This window comes from Pleurodeles waltl, chromosome 9, assembly GCF_031143425.1.
Source record: "Pleurodeles waltl isolate 20211129_DDA chromosome 9, aPleWal1.hap1.20221129, whole genome shotgun sequence".
Taxonomy (NCBI): Eukaryota; Metazoa; Chordata; class Amphibia; order Caudata; family Salamandridae; genus Pleurodeles; species Pleurodeles waltl.
The window spans coordinates 397,517,584-397,538,190 of record NC_090448.1 but is presented as its reverse complement, the minus strand read 5'-3'; the positions used below and the strand labels follow the sequence as shown (position 1 = coordinate 397,538,190).

The window sequence follows — 20,607 nt, the reverse complement described above, 5'->3', positions numbered from 1 at the left end:
CCCCAACTTAAACTGTGCTTACACCGCTGGTAGTCTGACACAAAGTATTTATGCAGCACTTCAAACAGCAATAAAGTGAAAACACAACACAAGAAAAATCCCATACCAATTTAGAAAAATAAAGTACATTTTATTAAATTTGAGATCAAAACATCAAAGATCCAGTCAGTAGAACCGGGGATAAGCAAGTTTTAAGATTTAAATGAGCATAGTGCCTTAAAGCACAAAGTGCCAACTGTGGTTATCTGGTTGCACCAGACCAGGACAAAGTCACAAGTTCCGGCCAACTGCAATTGGGAGCGGACCGGATACAAGGACCAAGTTGGACCACTGAAAAAAAGTACTTTAAATCCTGGTTGCAGAGTATTGTGAAATCCTGCGTCCTGGATATACCATGCAGTGGCATTTTGAAGAAGCTGCGCTGCGAGGTCCTGCACTGGAGATGCATTGCACAGTCGACGGGATTAGGAATGCGAGGTCCTGCACTTTCATCAGGATAACGCTGATGAAGGCTTACAATATGAAGTCCCATGTCGAGGATGCACTGCAAACAGGCGGTTTCTGAGAAGCCGCGAGTTTCAAAACCCTGCGTCCGGGATGCATCGTGCTGCAGCAGTTCTGATGTAGAGATGAAAGGTGATGTGTCACGCTGCATTGGTTTCTTCTCAAGAGACCACAGCTGGGCTGGCAGAGCACTTTCAGGCCCCCTCACAAGAGTCCATGATTGGGTGGCACCACTTGGGTGGCAAGACTCAGGAGACAGATTCAATTTGCGGAGCTCAAGGTGGTTGTAGCCTTTGGGTGTCCCTGAGGCTCTGATCAGGAGGCCAGCCAACTAGCCCCTGGAGTCACTCTAGTAGTCCTTGGTTCAAGACACAGGTCCAGTCCTTCTCACTCATGCAGCATGGCAGCAGAGTAGCAGTCCTTCCTGTAACAGAGTAGCCCAGCGGTCCTTCTTCTGATTTTCCCACAGGTCCAGATGTGTGCTGAATAGTTAAGTCTTAGGCTCTAATATTTATACTTGGTTCCTAGCTTTAAAAGTATGTGTTTGGAATTTCCAGCCTCCTTCCTCTGGCCCTACCTTGTCTGGGAGCACAAAAGACTAGTGTGAAGCCCTTTGTAAATGAGCTGAGGCAGAGCATTTGAGATGTGTAAGTGTGGTTGGTGACCACTCCCTCTCATCAAGTCAGAAATAGCCCTCCCTGCCACACCTTATGTCTCACTGTCTAGGAGTAATACACAAAGACAAACTGCCAGCTACACCTAGTCATGTGATCCAGAATACAGACTGTAAGCATCACATTTTCAGATTTGTGGTTTAAAATCCAACTTTACCATTAAAGAGACTTTAAAATTACAATTCTTTAGACACCAAACTCGACATCCATATCTGCACCCAATTATCATGTATTAAATGTAATAAGGTAACTTAAAGTTACCCTAAGGGAGAGGTAGGCCTTGCAGTAGTGAAAAACAAATGTAAGGATTTTTCACTACCAGGACGTGTAAACCCTAAAAATACTGTCAAACTTTTTTAATAAACTGTACCCCACCTATGGGCTGTTAAGGACCTACCATAGGGGTGACCTATATGTATTAAAAAGGAACGTTTAGGCCTGGCAAAAGTTTTATTTTGCCAGGTCGATATAGTAGTTTAAAATTGCACACACAGGCTGCAAAGGCAGGTCTGAGACATGTTTAAGAAGTTACTTAAGTGGGTGGCACAATGAGTACTGCAGGCCCACTAGTAGCATTTAATTTAAGGCCCTGGGTACATGTAGTACATTTTACTAGGGACTTACAAGTAAATTAAATGTGTCAACTGGATGTAAGACAATTTTATTATGTTTTAGGGAGTGACCATATGTACTGGTAAGCAGTGGTAAAGTGCACAGCTCTAAGGCCAACAAAGAGATGAGCAAAACATTGAGGAGTAAAACTAAAGATTTGGGGAAGCCCACATTAGGGCTGACAGGTCTAGCACTTACCTAAGTTTTTTTCACCTCAGGTCTAGGTAGAACATGCCACAGTAGAGGGAATTTTGTTTTCCAAAATGAAGATTATGCTGTAATGTGTAAATATGTATTTGTGCTTTACTCAGACTGGCTTGTGTGTATCCATGGATACCCAGTTTCCATGACAAACTCTCCTCATAAGAAGTGGGTTCTTAGTTGAATGTTTATTGCTGATGTTGAAACTCTGAGAGTCAGTTATCTGGGAGACCTGATGGAGGTGATGGCTGGATTGTCTTCTATACCAGTGGTTCCCAACCTGTGGGCCAGGGACCCCTGGGGGTCCGCAAAGGCTCCTCAGGGGGTCCACGACTGCTTAAAGAATTTAATAATATTAGGTCCCAGCTATCAGTAATGACTCAGTGGGGGTCCCCAGGTTCCAATAATGATTCAGAGGGGGGCCCCGGGCTCCAGTATTGATAAAATGGGAGTCCACAGAAGTCAAAAGGTTGGGAACCACTGTTCTATACAATAAGACTGGTGTCATTTTTTTTTTCAAACTGTGTGGAGAATTTCTTTAAGACATTGACTCGCACATTGGCAATTATTGGCTCCTAAACCCATGATTTCCAGTAGAAACTTCAACACTACTAGCAGTTGTGAGTAACTTTAAACCTGCACTACCTGGCTCCTACCTATGCACCTACTTCCTTCTCCCTGGATATGTTCTTGAGCTTTCTCCAGAGACCCTTTACCCTAATTGTTGCATTTTATTACTTTACCTGGTTTGCCTTATATACTCCTATAGGATTAATTCTATCAGTGGCATTTACTTTGAGTGTTTGCCTCTGCCAAACTGTGTCAGACCGCACATGTTTTCCATATTTATTCACAGTGTACCCAAATTGAACTTCAAGTGTGTGCTCCCTAAGGCGGTGTTGTTTACATTTGAAAGATTTAACTCAGGTCACAGCCCGTGCATGCACTGCTGACAGACATGCTCTTGCCACACATTCACCCCGTGCTATTTCAAAGACGGTAACCTCATAACACTTCACTGCATGTGCACCGCTGGCTCCTGGAACTACGCTCACGAGTGCATGTGTATCACTGTTATGCATTTAAAGGCGCTGTGGAGTCCGCGCACACCGATTTTTGACCTGTACTCACAAGTGTTTTCTATATCCTAACTAGCTTCTCCATTCGCCTTGCTGCCACAACTCTTACCGCTCTCACTGGAGGTGTCATCCAGAGTTTACCACACATTCCTGGTCACGCTGTCTTGTTGAAAACAAAATAAGGACTTTTTATCTGTGATTGGATGAAAGATTTCTATGAAAACTGAAACAGGTCTTCTACAAACATGGGAACTAAATTACAATGATGAGGGAAGCTGAAAGCACTTTGAAGTAAATTGTAACTGAACGTGAGTATTGTTTTACCTGTAACATATTTAGTAACATTAAAAAAAAAATGTAAGTGCATTTCAGATACAAAATTGTGTACCAGTGAGATTCTCGGACTTTCTCTTATTGTTATTTTGTTCCCTTAATTTTCTTTCTCCTTCCCTCTGCTCGAGGTTTTTCGCTCGTTTTAGCTGCCTCTTCATGTTTTTTCTTCTTTTCTTTTTCTTTCACTTTACGTTTTCCTCTCTTCTGCGTTTCTACTTCTCTAATTCTCAAACTTTTCCTATTTATATTCCCAGTTTTCAAGATGCAACATATTTCACCACCTCCTTTCTTTCTCTCTACTCCTGGGGATCCACCCTTATTGAAGTCAAACTGGAACAAAGTGTTTATTAATTATCTAACAGTATGCGGTCCCAGTTTCTCAGCAGAGGAAAAAAACCTACATGTTAATACATTTTTAGGGGCGAAGTGCCAAGATGTATTTGAGAACTTACCAGACATAAGATGGCGATAATTTAAACAAATATGAGCTTTTACTTCAAACATTGGATGAACATTACTTGCCTAAAGTTTCCATAATATTACAAAGATTCTATTTTGACAAGAGAAAACAGAAAGAAGGCGAATCAGTTAAAGACTTTGAAACGTTACTCTCAAAGTTGGCTGCTCATTGCAACTTTAAGGAAAACACAGAGGAAAGGATTTGCGGCCAATTCATCTTAGAAGGTAGAACTGACAAATTTAGGGAAGAACTGTGAGCCAAAAATTATCCAAGTCTCACAGAAGTTCTGACTATAGATAAACAAGTGAAACATTCCATGCAGGGTATATATGCAGAAATCTAAAAATGAAACCACAGGGGATGTCAAATGCCATCCACATAATTGCCTCACAGAAGAAAAAATATCTGAGTTTTTCTAAACAAAAGGGAAATTGTTGCAGGTCTGGCAATTCCAATCATTTGGCAAATTTCAAAGATTGTCCAGCTGTACCTGAAACGTGTAGTGTGTGGTAGGAGGAGACATTTGGCCAAGTGTTGCAAGTCTTCCTCTGGTAGAGAGAAGGGGAATGAGATTTGCACTGACGAGGAAGATATTGTTTTGCAAATATATAATGATGATGTCAATGGTATTACTAGTACCGATTGTACACAGCCTACGGATGCGGTCAAGTTGAATGAGGTCGATATGGTCATGATGATGGACTCAGTGCTAAATTGTCATTGATATCTGATGTGGACTATGACTGCTATTTCAAAGGGAAAGTTACACTCAATCCTCCTGGTGTCATGCCGTATAGTTACGGGGGGAAAACCTATAGAGTTGATAGGTTACTTTGATGTAGATTTTGAATTCCAAAGGAATGGAGCTACTGGGAAAGTATATGTCCTAGTCAAGGGTGATACCATCTTAAGTTGCCACACCAGAATCTCTTGGGCATTTTTCTAGATCCTAACTTGAATCCCCAAGTACAGGTCGGGAGAGTGAATATTATGACTGAGCAATTTCAACAGGAGTTTCCCCTGGTGTTCTCTGATAAAGTTGGATGTGTGAAAGGGTATGTCCATCGTATTAGGATCAGGGAGGGGGCTACACTGGTTGCATGTAAGGTAAGAAATATTCCCTGGAGTCTACATCAGTGACTTTCAAACTTTTGAATGCCATGCCCCTCCGGGGATAAAACAAATCATCTGCCCCCCCCCCTTCAGAATTTTTCATAATATTTATTCTATTAAGTTGGCAATATTTAAATATGTATAGACTTATTTAAACATTGCAGTTAAATGATGTTATCTTTTATAAAAATGCAATACATTTCTTCTATTTAAAACAAACCACTGTTGCCTGCATAATGCTTCTTTTGGCTAGTGCCTGATCGCCCCTCCCCCTGGGTCACTTGAGGCTCCCCTAGGGCGGACCCGCCCCCCAGTTGAAAACCCCTGGTCTACATGGTGCTGTGGAGTCTGAATTGAGTAGACTCAAGAAGGAGGACATTATTGAGGCTGTAGAAGCTTTGCAACAGTTGGCACCAGTGGTGGTAGTTTCCAAGTCCTCAGATGAGATTCGCCTGTGTGTTAACGCAGATAGTGACGTTGTTGGGCAGCGCTAAGTATTTTACAACACTTGGCTTGGTGTCTGCCAATCATAAGGTCAGATTGAGTGATGATTTAAAAGACTTAACTGCCTTTATTACACCTTTTAGTGTGTTCTGCTTCAACAGAATGTTGTTTGGGTTATTTTTTGCAGCATTTGTACTTCAGAGACTCATGACCAGTCTATTGAAGGAAATTGACGGAGTTAAATTCTTTCAGGGTGACATGCTAATCTTTAGTGACAACTTGCATAATCATGTAAACAGGGTGAAGGAAGTACTTTGCACATTTATACAGAAAGAAATCACGCTGAAGATTAGCATGTGCAAGTTTGGTGAATTACAAATTACATATTTAGGACATGTCATCTCTGGTGAAGGTGTCATACCTAAGGCTGGGTCATCTCTGCCATTTGACAGCTGCAGCAGCCTTCCAAAAAGCAAAAGGTCCAAACATTTCTTGGAATGGCAGAATTTTATGCAGATTTGTTCCCAACTTCGCAGGTCACACAGTAGCGATGAGGAGCCTTCTCAAGAAAGGTGTCCTATTTGTTTTGATGGACAAGTGTCGCCAGGAATTTGAAGATTTAAAGGTTGCGTTGGCATCTGCTCAATTTTTACAGAGTTTTGTCCCAAGGAATCCTTGCATAGTTCTTACTGACATGAGTGAAAAAGGGCTTGGAGCTGTTTTGAAGCAGACACAGGGAGATGAGAAGGTCACCATAGCCTTTGCATCTAGGTCATTAAAGGGAGTAGATCTGAGGTACCTGATCATAGATATGGAAGTCCTTGCTACTGGGCAATGAGAACATATTACCAGTTTTTTTGGGGGTGTTAGATTCCAAGTTCGGACAGATCACAGGCCATTACAGGAAGTCTTTGGGAAAAGGATCTGGACTCCATTTCATCTAGAATGTGTATGTTACGTGTGGCACCCCAGGATTTTCAATTTGTTGTCTGTTATTTGCCCGGTGTTGACAACAATGTTGCGTATTGCTTATCAAGGCTGGCTGTGGATTCTGGGTCTAGAGATGATGAAGAAAACTGGTGGAAGGAAAATGAAGTTAAAGTATGTAATGTTACGATGGGGTGTGTAACAGAGAGTGAATGGGGCAGGAGATGGAGCAAGATGAGGCTGTGAAAGACATGTGTCAGTTTGTCTGGTCTGGGGACCAGAGTAGGAAAAAAGGGAAAGTTTGCCAGTTTTGTGAAGATATTTGACAAGCTGTCAGTGAGTAATGCTATACTGATGAAAAACTATTTCCACCCAGAGGTGTCAGGCAACATTTAATTGATCTTTCTTATGAGGGTCAGCGGGGCATCACAAGATGAAAGAGAGGCTTAGGTGCATGTACTGGTGGCCTGGAATGGACATTGTAGTGGAGAGGATTATGAGAGATTGTAGTGAGTGCAGGATGAGTGACAAAAACATGAAGATAAGGACATCTCCCATGGTTTGTCAGGGCCCTCCCACTGATGTTTGGGAGGAGGCTGGTTTGGACATTGTTGGACCCATCAATGTGGGTGGGAAGCACCTCTAAATATTTTTTTGTAGACATTGGCATGCATCCCAGGTGGCCGGAGGTGGGTGTAATGAGATCAACACTACTGTAGTCATCAGATTTTCAACTGAGGTATTTGCAAGAGAGGGTAATACTAGGAATATCCTAACAGATAATGGGTTGCAACTGACTTCAAAAGAAATGGAGTTGCTTCTTGGTGTTAGGGGTATATCTCATAAAAGCCTTATATCATCCAGCAACAAATGGAATGGTTGAAAGGTTCAATAGAATGTTGGGGGAAGCCATTCAAATTGTTAAAGTTAATGGAAAGACTGGGTTCAGGCTGTAAAGAGACGAGGTGAGTATAGATTCACTCCGCAATCTATCTCAGGTGTGAGTCGCTTTGTTTCACTCAAGAAACATGGACTGCGTACTGTGATAGAGCCTCCTTGGTTGAGAAACTATATAAGTGTGAGATGGGATCTAGCAAGATAATGGAGGAGACCATGTCAAAAGAAGTACATCTACAGTGTGTGAGAAAAGAGAGATGAGAGCCGCAAGGCAAATAAGCCCTTGCTTAGAGGAGTGGGTGATGTGTTCAAAGTGAAGTTTCCTGAGAGAATCTGAGGATCATCACAAGTTAGCAGAAAGTATTGTGAGACAAACGTCTGCAGAGGGGTGGCCAAACTGGATGATGGTCGCATCTGAAATTTTAACCGTTTGGTGGTAATGAAAAAATATAATTTGTTTAGGGTTGCTTTATTAAAAGGGGAAGGTATGTGGTAATGTGTAAATATGAATTTATGCTTTACTCAGACTGCCATGTGTGTATCCACAGATATCCAGTCTTCATGACAAACTGTCCTCCTTGGGAGTGGGTTCTGAGTGGGGTGTTTACTGTTGAAATTTAAACTGTGAGAGCAAGTTATCTGGAAGACCTGGTGGATGTGGTGGTATTTTATTCAACCTGTGTGGAGAATTTTTCAAAGGCATTGAATCTCACAGGTGGCAACACTAACCATGGCCTTAACAGGAATGGGTCCCTCTGGGTCTCAGACTCAGCAATAAATAAAAACTGACCTTGAAACAGATCCTATCAGGCACTGTATTCATGCCCTTAACTTTAAAGACAAAAAATTTGATTGATTTCTTAATAATGACTGTAAAAACTCATAAGGTATTCCATGTAAGCCATGTAGTGCCTGTTTACATTGCATGTTTTATAGAATTTTTCCCTAAGAGTGTTTGCTTTATACAGGATGTTTCAGTAGGTTTCTCTATGCAGCATATAACCCTTGAATAGTGTGTTGAGTTGCCTCTAGGAGTCTTTGTGAGTTGAGGTTGTGTATGGGGTTTTTATAACAGGCCACACTTGCGAGCTCTGGAGTTGAAGCTAAAGGCAGTGAGAGTTTATCACAGTGCCCATCAGTGGGTAATAAAGGTTTAGAATACATGTTAATCCAATCCTTTGCCTCTATGCAGAGTGCGCAGTGCAACGTTCTAGCTGATGCTCAGCATACAAAAGTGAGTGAGAATCCTATGGCAGCTATCCTTTCCACAGACCTTAATGCTATTAAGTGACAGTCTCATATTTTAAAAATGAAACATTTTCAATTCTAATTATTCACCTTTTGCCCCTCATGAAGAGTGTCTGACAGGCTGAGCAAAGGTCAGCCTGACAGACACTCTTCAAGTTCCTGTCAGGCAGCCAGGAGCAGACATACATGATTTGCGCATACTCCTGGCAGCCTGAGCTGAACTTTGCTGGGCTGAGGTCACAGCTCCTATGGACGTGACCTCCTCGAATCAGCAAAGGTGCCTCGAGGCCATCCCCTGGGTGATGAGGAAAGCGTCACTGACTGGCTTCGACCTGGGCACTTCAGGTTTAAGCCCTGAAGCGCCCAGGGCGAGTGTCAATCAGTGACACTTTGTCACAGAGTGGGGTGAGGTCAGCAGTCTCACTGACCCCATCCCACTCTGTGACGAGGCTGGGACTGCTGCCTTCCTTCAAGGGAAGGCAGCAGTCCGAACTCTCCTTCGACCCCTGGGGCTGAAGGCAAGTGTGTGTGTGTGATCTTTTAAAATGAATGTTTGGTGCATGCATGCATGCATGTCTGAATGTTATGAGTGTTGTTAACAGATGTGCGTGTGACCTTTTACAATGAATGTTTGGTGTGTGCGTGCATGTTTGAATGTTATGAGTGTTGTTAATGGACGTACGTACGTGCGTGCGTGAGTGTGTGTGTGTGAGAAAGAATGAGTGTGTGTGTGCTTCCCACCCACCCTCTCCCTCCTAAAGCTGCTGGCACCACTGCTTCTATTAAACACTGGCAAAGAAAACAGGCCAGCTTGTTTTAGGTGCACAGGTGTTATTCTGTGATATGCCCAAAAGCGATAACAAAAAGCGCATGGAGAAACACCCGAATGTAATGGATGGGTGGTATGCTGCAGGAAGGGGTAGATTTTAGTTTACGTTTTAAGAAACGGCCGTAATTATGCAGGCAACCTCTCTTGGAAAGGCTCCTAGATATGTCTTATCCCATTTACCTTTTGGAGTCATCCTCCTCCCGCCCCTTATTCACACCACTTAAAACCCTGGTCCTAACAAGTGAAGGGGTTGATTTGTCATTTGACGTTCAGGAGATGAAGAGTTCAGAAACAAATTGAAGAAGTTGAGAAAAAGCAATAAGAACTAAAAAAAAGAGCACCCGCCCTTTAAAAAGGACAATATTCAACGCCATTTCTTACCCGGAAAGGTACTTTAAAAAAGACTTTATATGTATTCTAGTCACCCCAAGTCCTAGCCTAAATTCCTCACTCACCACGGGCATCCTTCCAGCCCATTCCGCTGAGGTCCCCTCTGCCCCCTTTGCCGGCCATGACTGCTGCGCTGGAGCCCAGGTGAAAGGCACTGGCTCGGGAGACACCTGCCTCAACGAAAAGCGCGGAAAACAGGCTTTTGCAAGAGTTTCCTACACGTGCTGTTCCAGTGACGTCACGAATAGACCCTTTTGGCCTCGCAGTGCTGTAATCAGTCACCCGCACCTGACGAGCTCCGCGGAGAAGTGAACGTACAGACAGACCGCGGCAGACAGCGGCCAGAACCCAGTGAGGTGACATGGGAAGGGCAGGGATCCTGACAGACAGATCCCGAAATAACATCAACAGTCACTTGATTTAGTTACCGCAACGGACTTCAGACCCAACACACTTTCTCACGCCCTTTTACGGAGGTGGGCGGATCCCTCCGCCGGTGACAGCTGACTCGACCGCGTTGGCTTTGTTTGCGTTACAACCGTGTTTCAAGCCTCGCTTTCGCGGACGCGGACATTTTATAAAGTTTGACTGCATTCTTTTGGTTCCATTGAAAAAGCTCGCGACTACTGTTTTAAAGGGAGAGCAGAGCATTTGCAGCGTTAGCTAGCACTGGACACGCCAACAGAAGATTGCTTCGAAGTTTTCAGACTGCTTATGTGCGATGTTTTTCATGTCTGTGTGTGACATTCAAACGTATTGTGACTGACAGTTTTAGTGCTACTTTACCATATGTGTCAAGTATTCAGATAGCTAATGTGTGACATTTCAATTGTTTCAATATGGTTGAGTGACATTCAGCAGCAAAATGTGTGACATTTCGATTGACGTCTTTTACTGTGTGAAAAATAATGAGTTGCATATTCACTGTGCTTTCAGTCCTAAACTGGGACCTTGTTGCACTATAAGTGCACAAGTCAGAAAACCAGCACCCCCCACCCCCACTCCACCAACCAGGTTTCTATTCCTTTACTGTGTGGTCACACTCACAGACATTTGCATGGTTGGATTAATCAACAAGCAATTCCAATGCAATAGGCCTTGCATTTTCTTGAGTTAGAGCTATTGGCATCACATAAATTGGTCAACCCTGTCTCATAATTTCGTCTTGTCTTGAAATGTTTTGGTAGTCTCTGGCGGCTATTGACATCAGAAAGCATAAGCCCTTGAGGAGAGACAAGAAGGTGATTGCACTACTCTGAGTTGTGTAAACTTCTGAAAAGAAATTGGAAAATAAGGCTGGAAAAGTGTTTTCTTTGTATTTTATCAGAATGAAAAGTCTTGCAAGCATTCTTGCCTTGCATTTCAACAAGCAGAGCAGTCTGAGAAGATTTATGACCCCCCAATAAAGGAGTTAAGCAATGACCTGTGTGTGATACGATGTTGTGAGTGCTGGCAGGGAGGGGCCCTGGAAAGAGAGACTTCCAGATGCAATGCAGGCTAAGCAAGTTTCACATCATTGCTTTTAGGTTTAGCTACATTCTACCAGAAAGGGCATATTGTGGCTTTCATGAGCTAAACAACCGTGTGTTTCTTTTGTAAAATAAGCTCATTTTAGGAGCCAAAGGTAAAAAAGGGCAGCACTAGAGCCAAAGTGGAATAATACAGTAGTTTGTCACTGCTCTGAAACAGAAAAAGGAGGGAGAAAAAGGCAAAACTTACCACTAGCGAGCAAGAATCTTCAAAGGACACTGCAACCAACAAATTTAATCAACTTAAGCCATAAGAAGTATACTAAAAGTATACACGAGGTTGAACGCATATGATCTACCTAAAAATGGTTTCATATTGCAAACAAATGCGTTCCCTGGCAATTAACTCACATTTATGTTACATTTTAAATGTGATGTGGGCCCTTATTTCATATGCTGCTACCTGAAGGTTAAGAGAATTATAAATAGTGAAAAAATAATAATATTTTGTTCTTCCAGCTATGTCTATACCTCCCGCTCCTCTAGCCTGGCACTGCCCCCACTGCAGCACTCAAGTTTGCGTTGGACTCACCTGTGGTCATCTGAAGTTGCTGCCAGGCTAAGCCTGCAGAGGGGGTGTCAAACCCACTGTGCTGGAACACCACCTCAGACAGTGGCGAGGTTGCAGACCCAGGGCTTACTAGTCAAGGCTGCTCTTTGCACTCTTTGGCCATTGTCTCTCGCTGTTACGATATGCGATTCTCAGTGCAGTCCTGTAGTGCCTTCTTTAAACTGCACCTGCCTGCAGCACGGCATTAGAGAACACACTGATTTTGTTGTGAACAAAATTCAGTCAGCTTGGCCAATCACTGCAGGCTTTCTAGTTCTAGGACAGAAGGTGCTGGATCCTGCCTGCTGTTTATGTTCTGCAGTGACGCCAGATGACGACTAGAGGTCTGGGGCTAACTTATTTTAGCTGCAGGGGCAGAAGTCATAGAGATGTGTTTTCAGTGTACTTTTGGCACCATAGGACACAGTGCTCCTCCCTAGTAACCCAAGTGGGGTCAGCGATGTGCTTCTAATTGCACACACTGGCATTCACCGGTTTTGTTATAATATGAATGCCTCATTGTGATTCTCCTAGAAGCTGTAGCATTTGTTACTAACTTATTTTAGTGCAGTGATGCAAACACCTGCACTAAAATGTGTTATTCTGACTCCTAATGCATGGTACTATGCAGGACTGCTTTACCACAAGTGGCGCAAAGTAGTAGTTTCCATATAATGAGAAACATTTCAGAAGAATTCATCTTTCAGCCATTTGCTTTTTATAGCCACCAACAACTTTGCATTCAGGGATTTGTAGTTTCCTGATTAAAAATAGCTGGTGGATAAACAAGCATTAGCAAACCTATGTGGAAGAGCTATTGGTTTTACCAATGTGTTTTAGCCATGTTATACACCAGCATGGATACTGTTTAGCATCGCTAGAAGTTAATGGTTTAAATGAAGTGGCATAGGGTGTTGTGGAGTGTTTTGGAGGGAGTAAAGTGTTACTGACTGGAAGGGCATAGAGTGGCACAGAATGGAGCGGCATAGAGTGGAGTAAAGTGATGAAAAGTGGCGAAGAGCCGGAGTTACACTGAGTGTCGTAGAGTGGAGTAGACTGTCATAGAGTGGTGTAGTGCCATAGAGTGGCGTAGCATAGAGTGGAGTAGAATGGCATGGAATGGCATAGAAGGAGTTTTGTAGAGTGGAATGCAGTGGAGAGGCGTAGAATGGAGGGGCGTAGAGTGGCATAAAGTTTCATAGATTGGAGTAACGTGCCAAAGTGGAGTAGAGTGGAATGGCCCAGAGCAAAGTGTCATAGAGTGGAGTGGCATAGAGTGGAGTGGAGTAGAGTTTAATGAAGTAGAGTGTCAGTGTAGTATTGTGGAGTGTTGTAGAGTGACCTACAATGAAGTGGCGTAGAGTGCAGTGATGTAGAGTGTGGCAGAATAGAATATAGTGGCATAGATTGCAATAATGCCAAGTAGACTGACGTAGAATGCATTGATTTTGAGTAAAGTGGTTTAGAGTGCATCGGTGCAGAGTGCAATGATGTAGTGAGCAGTAATGTAGAGTGCAGTGGCGTAGAGTAGACTGGTGTAGAGTAGAGTGGCGTAGAGTTGAGTAATATAGCGTAGAGCGTAGTGGCATGGAGTGCAGTGGCGTAGTGAGGAGTGTCTTAGAGTGGAGTGATGCAGATTGGAGTAGAGTGGTGTAGAGTGCAGTGGAGTAAATTGTTTCAGTAGAGTGAAGTGGTGTGCAGTGTTGCAGGGTAAAGTGGAATGGCACAGGGTAGAGAGGAGTGGTGCAAGGTAGAGTGCAGTGGTGTAGAGTGCAGTAGTGTAGAGTAGAGTGCAATGATTGCAGTTGCATAGAGTGCAGTAGGGCAGGGTCGATTAGAGTCGACTGACATATAGTGCAGTGGTGTAGAGTGCAGTACAGTGGCATAGAGTAGTACAGATTAGAGTAGAGTCCAGTGGTGCTGAGTAGAGTATCATAGGGCCTGATTCAGATCTTGATGGTGTTACCGCCAAACTGCAGTGGTGGTCTGCCCGCCCTATTCAGATGTCCAAGCGGGGACTGGCGATGGATTGCTAATGTAGGGAGACAGCAGCGGGACCCAATGGACAATTGCAGGGGTTATGGAATACAGCAGTGGTTCCCAATCTGTGGTCCGAGGAACCCTGGGGGTCCACAAAGCCTCTTCAGGGGGTCTATGACTTCTTAGGAAATACATTAACTAATATTACAAGATTAATAAAGTGTATATAAATACAGTGGCTAAATGTACAATTGAAAATGTTCAAATGTGATGTAAATGTCAAGGAATTTGAAATTGGAGGCTAAAAATTAAATTAGTATCCCAAATTGGTTTGTGGGAGCAGTGCAGGGGCATCAAACAGAGTATACTATGATCAATGTGTGGCTTCAATTAAATTTAGAAAAGCTCCAACCTTCCAATCAAATTTTTATTTTTTTATTTTATTTGTTTGTAAATTAAATAAAATGTGTTATTATTATTTGTGTGTGTGATTCTGTTGGAATGCTTGTTACTGTATGTTTTGTTTATTGTTTTGTGGTTCAATATCATCAATAATGTAGAGGCCATGGTCCACGGCTTCCAGTAATGACTCAGTGGGAGGTCCCCGGATTCTAATAATGATTCTGTGGGGGTCCTGAGTTACAGTAATGATGAAGTGGGGGTCCACAGAAGTCAAAAGGTTGAAAACCACTGGAATAGAGGTAAGTGACACACACACGCAATGTACCTTAGCCATAGGCGTCCCCCTGCACTACACACAACACACCACATATGCACCATCATCCATTACAAGACCAAAACACAACCTGTGCATGCCGAAAACACCCATTGACACTGCACCCACACACGACACAGTCACAACAACCAACACTATACACTCAGCTACACAAACACACTCACACACCGGCACAACTACATACATCATGATAACGTCAGACACACAACGACAACACTCACCTGAATTTGTCACGCAGCAACACAACATATTCAACATCAATCACATATGCAAGTCACACACATACAGACACAACCACATCACCCGTTCCAGCTCCCTCCAAGTCAGCCAGACAATCCAGACACACACACACAAACACTTACTGAGTCACATACACAACAGGACAAACCTACCAATACAGGTCCCCTTGCAATGTGCACACATGGACACCGTTGTCAAGTGTGAGTGTACCATCATTGTGGTGACAGCATTCATTTGGTAATGAATACTGCCACCACAATGACGTGTGTATAGGTGCGATATGCATGATATGCAAGTGAGTCCTGTGGAGATAAGAAACAAAACCTTAACTCAATCTATTGAAGAGACTCCATTTTGTGCCGCTCAACCAAATGAGTGTGCAGAAAACAAACCTATAAAGTATGTTTACACCCTGAGTTTCAGTAACAAGGTGGCAGAGAAGAGGTTTCCAGAAGAGTGATGGTACCCAGTAGCTCATGCCCCCCTCCTACAACAACTAATAATAGAACTGTGAAGAGGGTGGAACAAAGCAATGGTAAAATGCCAAGCACATGGGGGCTTGGATGTTGTGTCACAGGGCAACAACATAGCTGACCAGGCAGCTAAGGAGGCTGGGCAGATGGCTAATACCATATGTACAGTGCAAACATGTGATACAGAGGGGGATGATGTCCCCTGTATTGATTGTGGGATATCCATTGCTTTTTCTGTATAGACATATAGATGTGGGCAAACTAGGGATGCCCCAGAGAATGCTCCATTTAGCATTAACACCATTACACTTACCAATACATGTCCCTCAAAAGACATTGTTAGACACCATATCAGCAGACTGGTTTGTGGTTTGTTCCAGATCTTCTGAAACAAATTTATTGTTTTTTACATTAATGTCTCATTTGGAAAGAATAAAGTTAATCCAGACCACCAGCAATTCCACCATCATCCATACCTAGGCCAGAGGGTCTTTTCCAAGAATTACACATTGACTTTGTAGATATGGTCAACAGATGTGACTCCCTGAGGTACATGATAGTGGTAGTTTGTCTTTTCTCTAGGTGAATAGAAGCAGGCCCATGCCAGACTGTGGATGCAAAAAGCAGGGCTAAATTCATTTGAAAAGAAGTTGTTACAAGATGGGGCATTCCTAAGGCCATTCGCTCAGACAGTGCCACAAACTTTGTTAATAAGATCTTTGAATGCATTACCCAAATGCTGGGATTACAGCACACCCTTGCCGCTGCCTATCATTCACAAAAGTAATGGGATAGTTGAATGCCTGAATGGTGCCCTAAAAGATCAAATAAGAAAGATATCATTAATACTGAACAGAAATTGGCTATATTGTTTGTATGTGACTTGCCTCTTAATTCACTAGCAGCATTTTGGGGGCAGGTGAGGGAACATGAAGTTTAGAGGAGGGTCGATTGGGGTAGAGTGGGGTCGATTGGAGTGGGGAGGAATGGGTTAGATTGGAGTGAACTGGAGTGGGGCAGATTTGAGTGGAGTGGGGTAGATTGGAGTGAGTGGAGTGGGATAGATTTGGGTAAATTGGAGTGAAATAGATTGTGTTGTTGTGTGGTGGATTGGAATGGAGTGGGGTAGAAAATAACGGAGAGGATTTGGATAGTCTTCAATGGAGTTTAAAGTGGAGTGGGGTAAATTGGAATGGAGTGGAGTAAATTGGACGGAGGTAGATTGGAGTGGGGTAGTTTGGAGTAGATTGGGTAGATTGGAGGGGAGCGGGATGAATTGGGGTATATTAGAGTAGGGTGGGGTGGATTGGTGTAGATTTGAGTGGAGTGGGGTAGACTAAGGTAGATTTAAGTGGAGTGCAGTACATTGGGGTGGACTGGGGTAGAATGGAGTGGGGTGTTGTTGATTGGGTTAGATTGAGTGGAGTGGGGCAGATTGGACTGGAGTTGAGCTGCTTGCTGTAGAGTGAGGTAGATTGGAGTGGAGTGGGGTAGATTGGAGTGAGGTAGGTTGTAGTGGAGTGGGGTAGATTGGATCATAATGGCGTGAGGTAGATTCGGTTGCAGTGGGGTGGACTGGGATAAATTGGATAAGAGTGGGGTACATCGAAATGGGGTAGATTGGAGTGGTGTGGGGTAGAATGGGGTGGGGTTGGTAAATTGGGGTGGGGTGGGGTGTATATATGAGGGTGGGTTAGACTGGCGTGAGGTGGGGTAGATTGGGTGAAGTGTAGAGGGATAGATTGGAGTGGAGTGAGGTAGACTGGCGTTGGGGTAAGTAGTATGAAGTGGAGGGGCATAGAGTGGAGTGTTGCAGTCTGTCGCAGAATGTCTTAGAGTGGAGGAGCGTAGAGTGGAGTGGCATGTCGTGGAGTGGCGTGGCAGACAGTGGAGTGGCATAGTGTGAAGTATGCATGGTGTGGTAGCGCACTGCTATTACAGACACACATTTCAATTGAAATGACCATTACATTTTCTCCGAAATACAGTTTTACTGCACAAAAACAGTAATGGTCATCACCTATTGTGTTGATGTGTCTTGATCATATTCAAATATGTTTCCATCACACTTCAAAATTGCAAAAAATTTGCTTCATTTGTACTAATTCTGATATAATCTGAAACATCAGCATAGTAAAAGTTTTACGTCGTAGGCAGCGCAACTATTTTGTTTGCTAAAGACATCTTGGGGACTTTCAGAAAGTTGACCTAGGACTGCATCCCACTTGTTGATTACCATTGGCTTTGTGGTTTGTAACTCACACTTTCAGGCTTTCCATGTGCTGGCTTTATTTGCTTTAGGCTCTCCAGGTTCAGTTTATTCCTCCCTTTTCCTAAACCATGTTTTCTGTACTCTTCTACAAACTTGCTTTCTGTTAACAGACCTTTAAATCTTGTTCTTATCTCGTCACATTTGCTGTGCATTCAAAGACGATGGTCAAATGTTACATAGGTGGTCATTCTGACCTCGGCGGTAAAAGGCGCCTACCGCCGGTCAGAAATCCTCCATAATCCCGCCGCGGTCGCGGAAACCCGCCACGGTCATTCTGACCCGCAGAAGGCAAACCTCCGAAAATCCGACCGCCACAACAGACCGCCAGACCAGCGGTCGGCGGAAAGGTGGAGGTGACCAAACCTCCACCGCCACGCCAACAGAAATACGCCCATCCCATTACGACCCACGAATCCACGCGGCGGTCATTCAAACGCGGTATTCCATTGGCGGGACACACCGGCGCGGTCAGAATACCCACCAACGAACAAAACTCACCCACATTGGACGATTTGAATCCCACACACCTGATACACATACACACACCACTCCCACACACACAATACAATATAAAACACCCACCCACATCACCCACAAACCCCTACGCTTACAAAATCGTAAAGAAGGCAAGAGCGAGACACCAGCATCCAAAACATAACAGCCACAGCCACTCAACACCATCACCCACACACTATCCACACACAAAACAACACACACCACCACACTCAACTCACTTAAATACACATACTCCACCCCACACATCATACACACCACCCCATGGCACCCCAAAGACAACCCCGCTTCACAGACGAAGAACTCAGGGTTATGGTGGAGGAAATCGTTCGTGTAGAGCCCCAGCTGTTCGGCACACAGGTCCAATACACCAGCATTGCCCGGAGGACGGAGCTATGGCAGAGGATTGTCGACAGGGTGAACGCAGTGGGACAGCACCCCAGAAATCGGGAAGACATCAGGAAGCGATGGAACGACCTACGGGGGAAGGTGCGTTCCATGGTATCCAGGCACAACATCGCCGTGCAGAAGACTGGCGGAGGACCCCCACCTCAACCCCCACAATTCACATCATGGGAGGAGGAAGTCTTGAACATCCTGCATCCTGACGGCCTCGCAGGAGTCGGCGGAGGAATGGATACTGGTAAGTTGAAGCTTCAATACTGCTTCCCCCCCACCTGCATGCCAAATCAGACCCCAACCCTCACCCCCATCCTCGAACCCCACCCTCACCCCCACCCCCATCCTCACCCCCACCCTCACCCCCACCACCATCCTCACCCCCACCCTCACCCCCACCACCATCCTCACCCCCACCACCATCCTCACCCCCACCCCCAGCACACCTATTCCCCGCCAATGTCTCACCATCACAACCCACACATCCCAAAACCTAGGCCTGCATGCGTCCACTAAGCATGGACACCCATCACCAAAGCATGCCCAATGCATATACACATCCCCCCCACAAGCCACCCTCACCAAAGCCCCCACACACGAATGCCAGCACTTGGGGACACGGGAACCCACAGATACACCCATATGCCACACATTGAAACTATAACCATACCTCTATACCCCTGCAGGACCCGACCGTCAACACACCGCGGCGGAGGGGCCAGAATTATCCACACCCCCCACCCAAGAGGCCGTCAGCGATGACAGCAGCTCTGTCGATCTGGACACCGATGACCAGCCCGGACCATCGGGGACCTCTGGACAGTCGGTTCCCCTCACACAGGCACAGGCCACTATAGACCCTAACCCCTCTGGGAACACCAGCACAGCTCCCACCCAGCGGGCCCATGCCTCTGTCTCCAGGGCGCGTCAATCTGCGGTGTGTCTACCACTACAGGGCACCCAGGATAACCCACCACCCCAACAACAACAGGGACCTGGGGGCAGTGGTAGTGGGCACACCGGCCAGGGGGCAGAGGCCCAGGGAAACAGGGCAACTCGGCGGGCAGCTGTGCGACAGGGGGGGGAGGAGAGGCCCAGGGAACCCACTCTCCACGAGGTCCTCACCACCATCATGGGAGCATACAACCGCTCCCAGGAGACGATGGCGACGGTACTGGCCCGGTTCCAGGAGATCCAGGCGCTGCAGGAGGAACACTATCGGGGGTACAGGGAGGACATCAGAGCCATCAACACCACCCTGGTTACCATGGTAGGGCTGCTGCAGGACCTCGTAAACAGCAGGGCGGACACTGAACAACACCCAAGGGCCCCTGCCACTAGCCGGGACCAAGAACAGCCATCCACCTCCGCCGGCGCTAGTGGACAGGAGGCCCCCGCACAGCAGCAGCCCACCAGACCCCCACCTCCTGCAGGAGAAGAACCACCCCGCAAGAGGGCCCTGAGATCTCGCAAGACAGAGTAGGATGTCAAGACCCCCGCCAGCAATGGATACCACCTGATGTCATCCCACTGTCCCACATTGTCACCCTGTCCATCCTCGAACTGCCCATGCTCCATCTCTCCACAGGCCTCTGGACAATGCACCTGTGTGACTGTTACTCTGGACTCTGCCATGGACATTCCTTCACCATAGCCCCCACCCACTTGAAACCACCCATCCCATTTTGAGCACTTCAATAAACACCTATTTTGCACCAAAATATCAGGAGTCTGGCTGTGATTTCAATAGATTGTAATTGACATGACAGTGCAAATATGTCCTTGTACATGGTGAAGTCAACAAACAGCTGCCACAAAGCTGTAGTCCATGGGGAAACGAAGCACAGGACTCGTAGTGGGGACCCCAGATCTGAAAGAGGGAGGGAAAAGCCACAACTCAGTCATCATACACTGTGGCAAATAGACAGGCAGCAGAGATGCTGCAGAGTAGTTAACTTTTACTAAATTATCTTTGAAATGTTACCTGTGTCCTATTGGAAGTACTGTTCAATGATTCTGTCCCTGTTGTCTGTTTCAGCCCCGTCGTCTTCCTCCTCGTCACTCTCCTCAGGTTCCACCGCTGCCACAACACCACCGTCTCGACCATCCTCCTGCAGGAAAGGCACCTGGCGGCGCAAAGCCAGGTTGTGAAGCATGCAGCAGGCCACGATGATGTGACACACCTTCTTAGGTGAGTACATTAG

At 45.2% G+C, this 20,607-nt stretch overlaps 1 protein-coding gene across 2 annotated transcripts in view; it reads right to left on the bottom strand.

Moving 5' to 3' along the window:
• The window catches only part of MACROD1 (mono-ADP ribosylhydrolase 1), a 2,310,829-nt gene extending 2,300,630 nt beyond the window's left edge, over positions 1-10,199 (bottom strand). The window contains exon 1 of one of the 2 annotated variants that reach the window (XM_069207113.1): positions 9,777-10,199. In XM_069207113.1, coding sequence (XP_069063214.1) covers positions 9,777-10,116 — 340 coding nt within the window. In that variant the 5' untranslated portion in view covers positions 10,117-10,199. The remainder of the gene's footprint in view (positions 1-9,776) is intronic. The other variant, XM_069207112.1, reaches the window with a different exon arrangement.
• Positions 10,200-20,607: the final 10,408 nt, after the last annotated feature.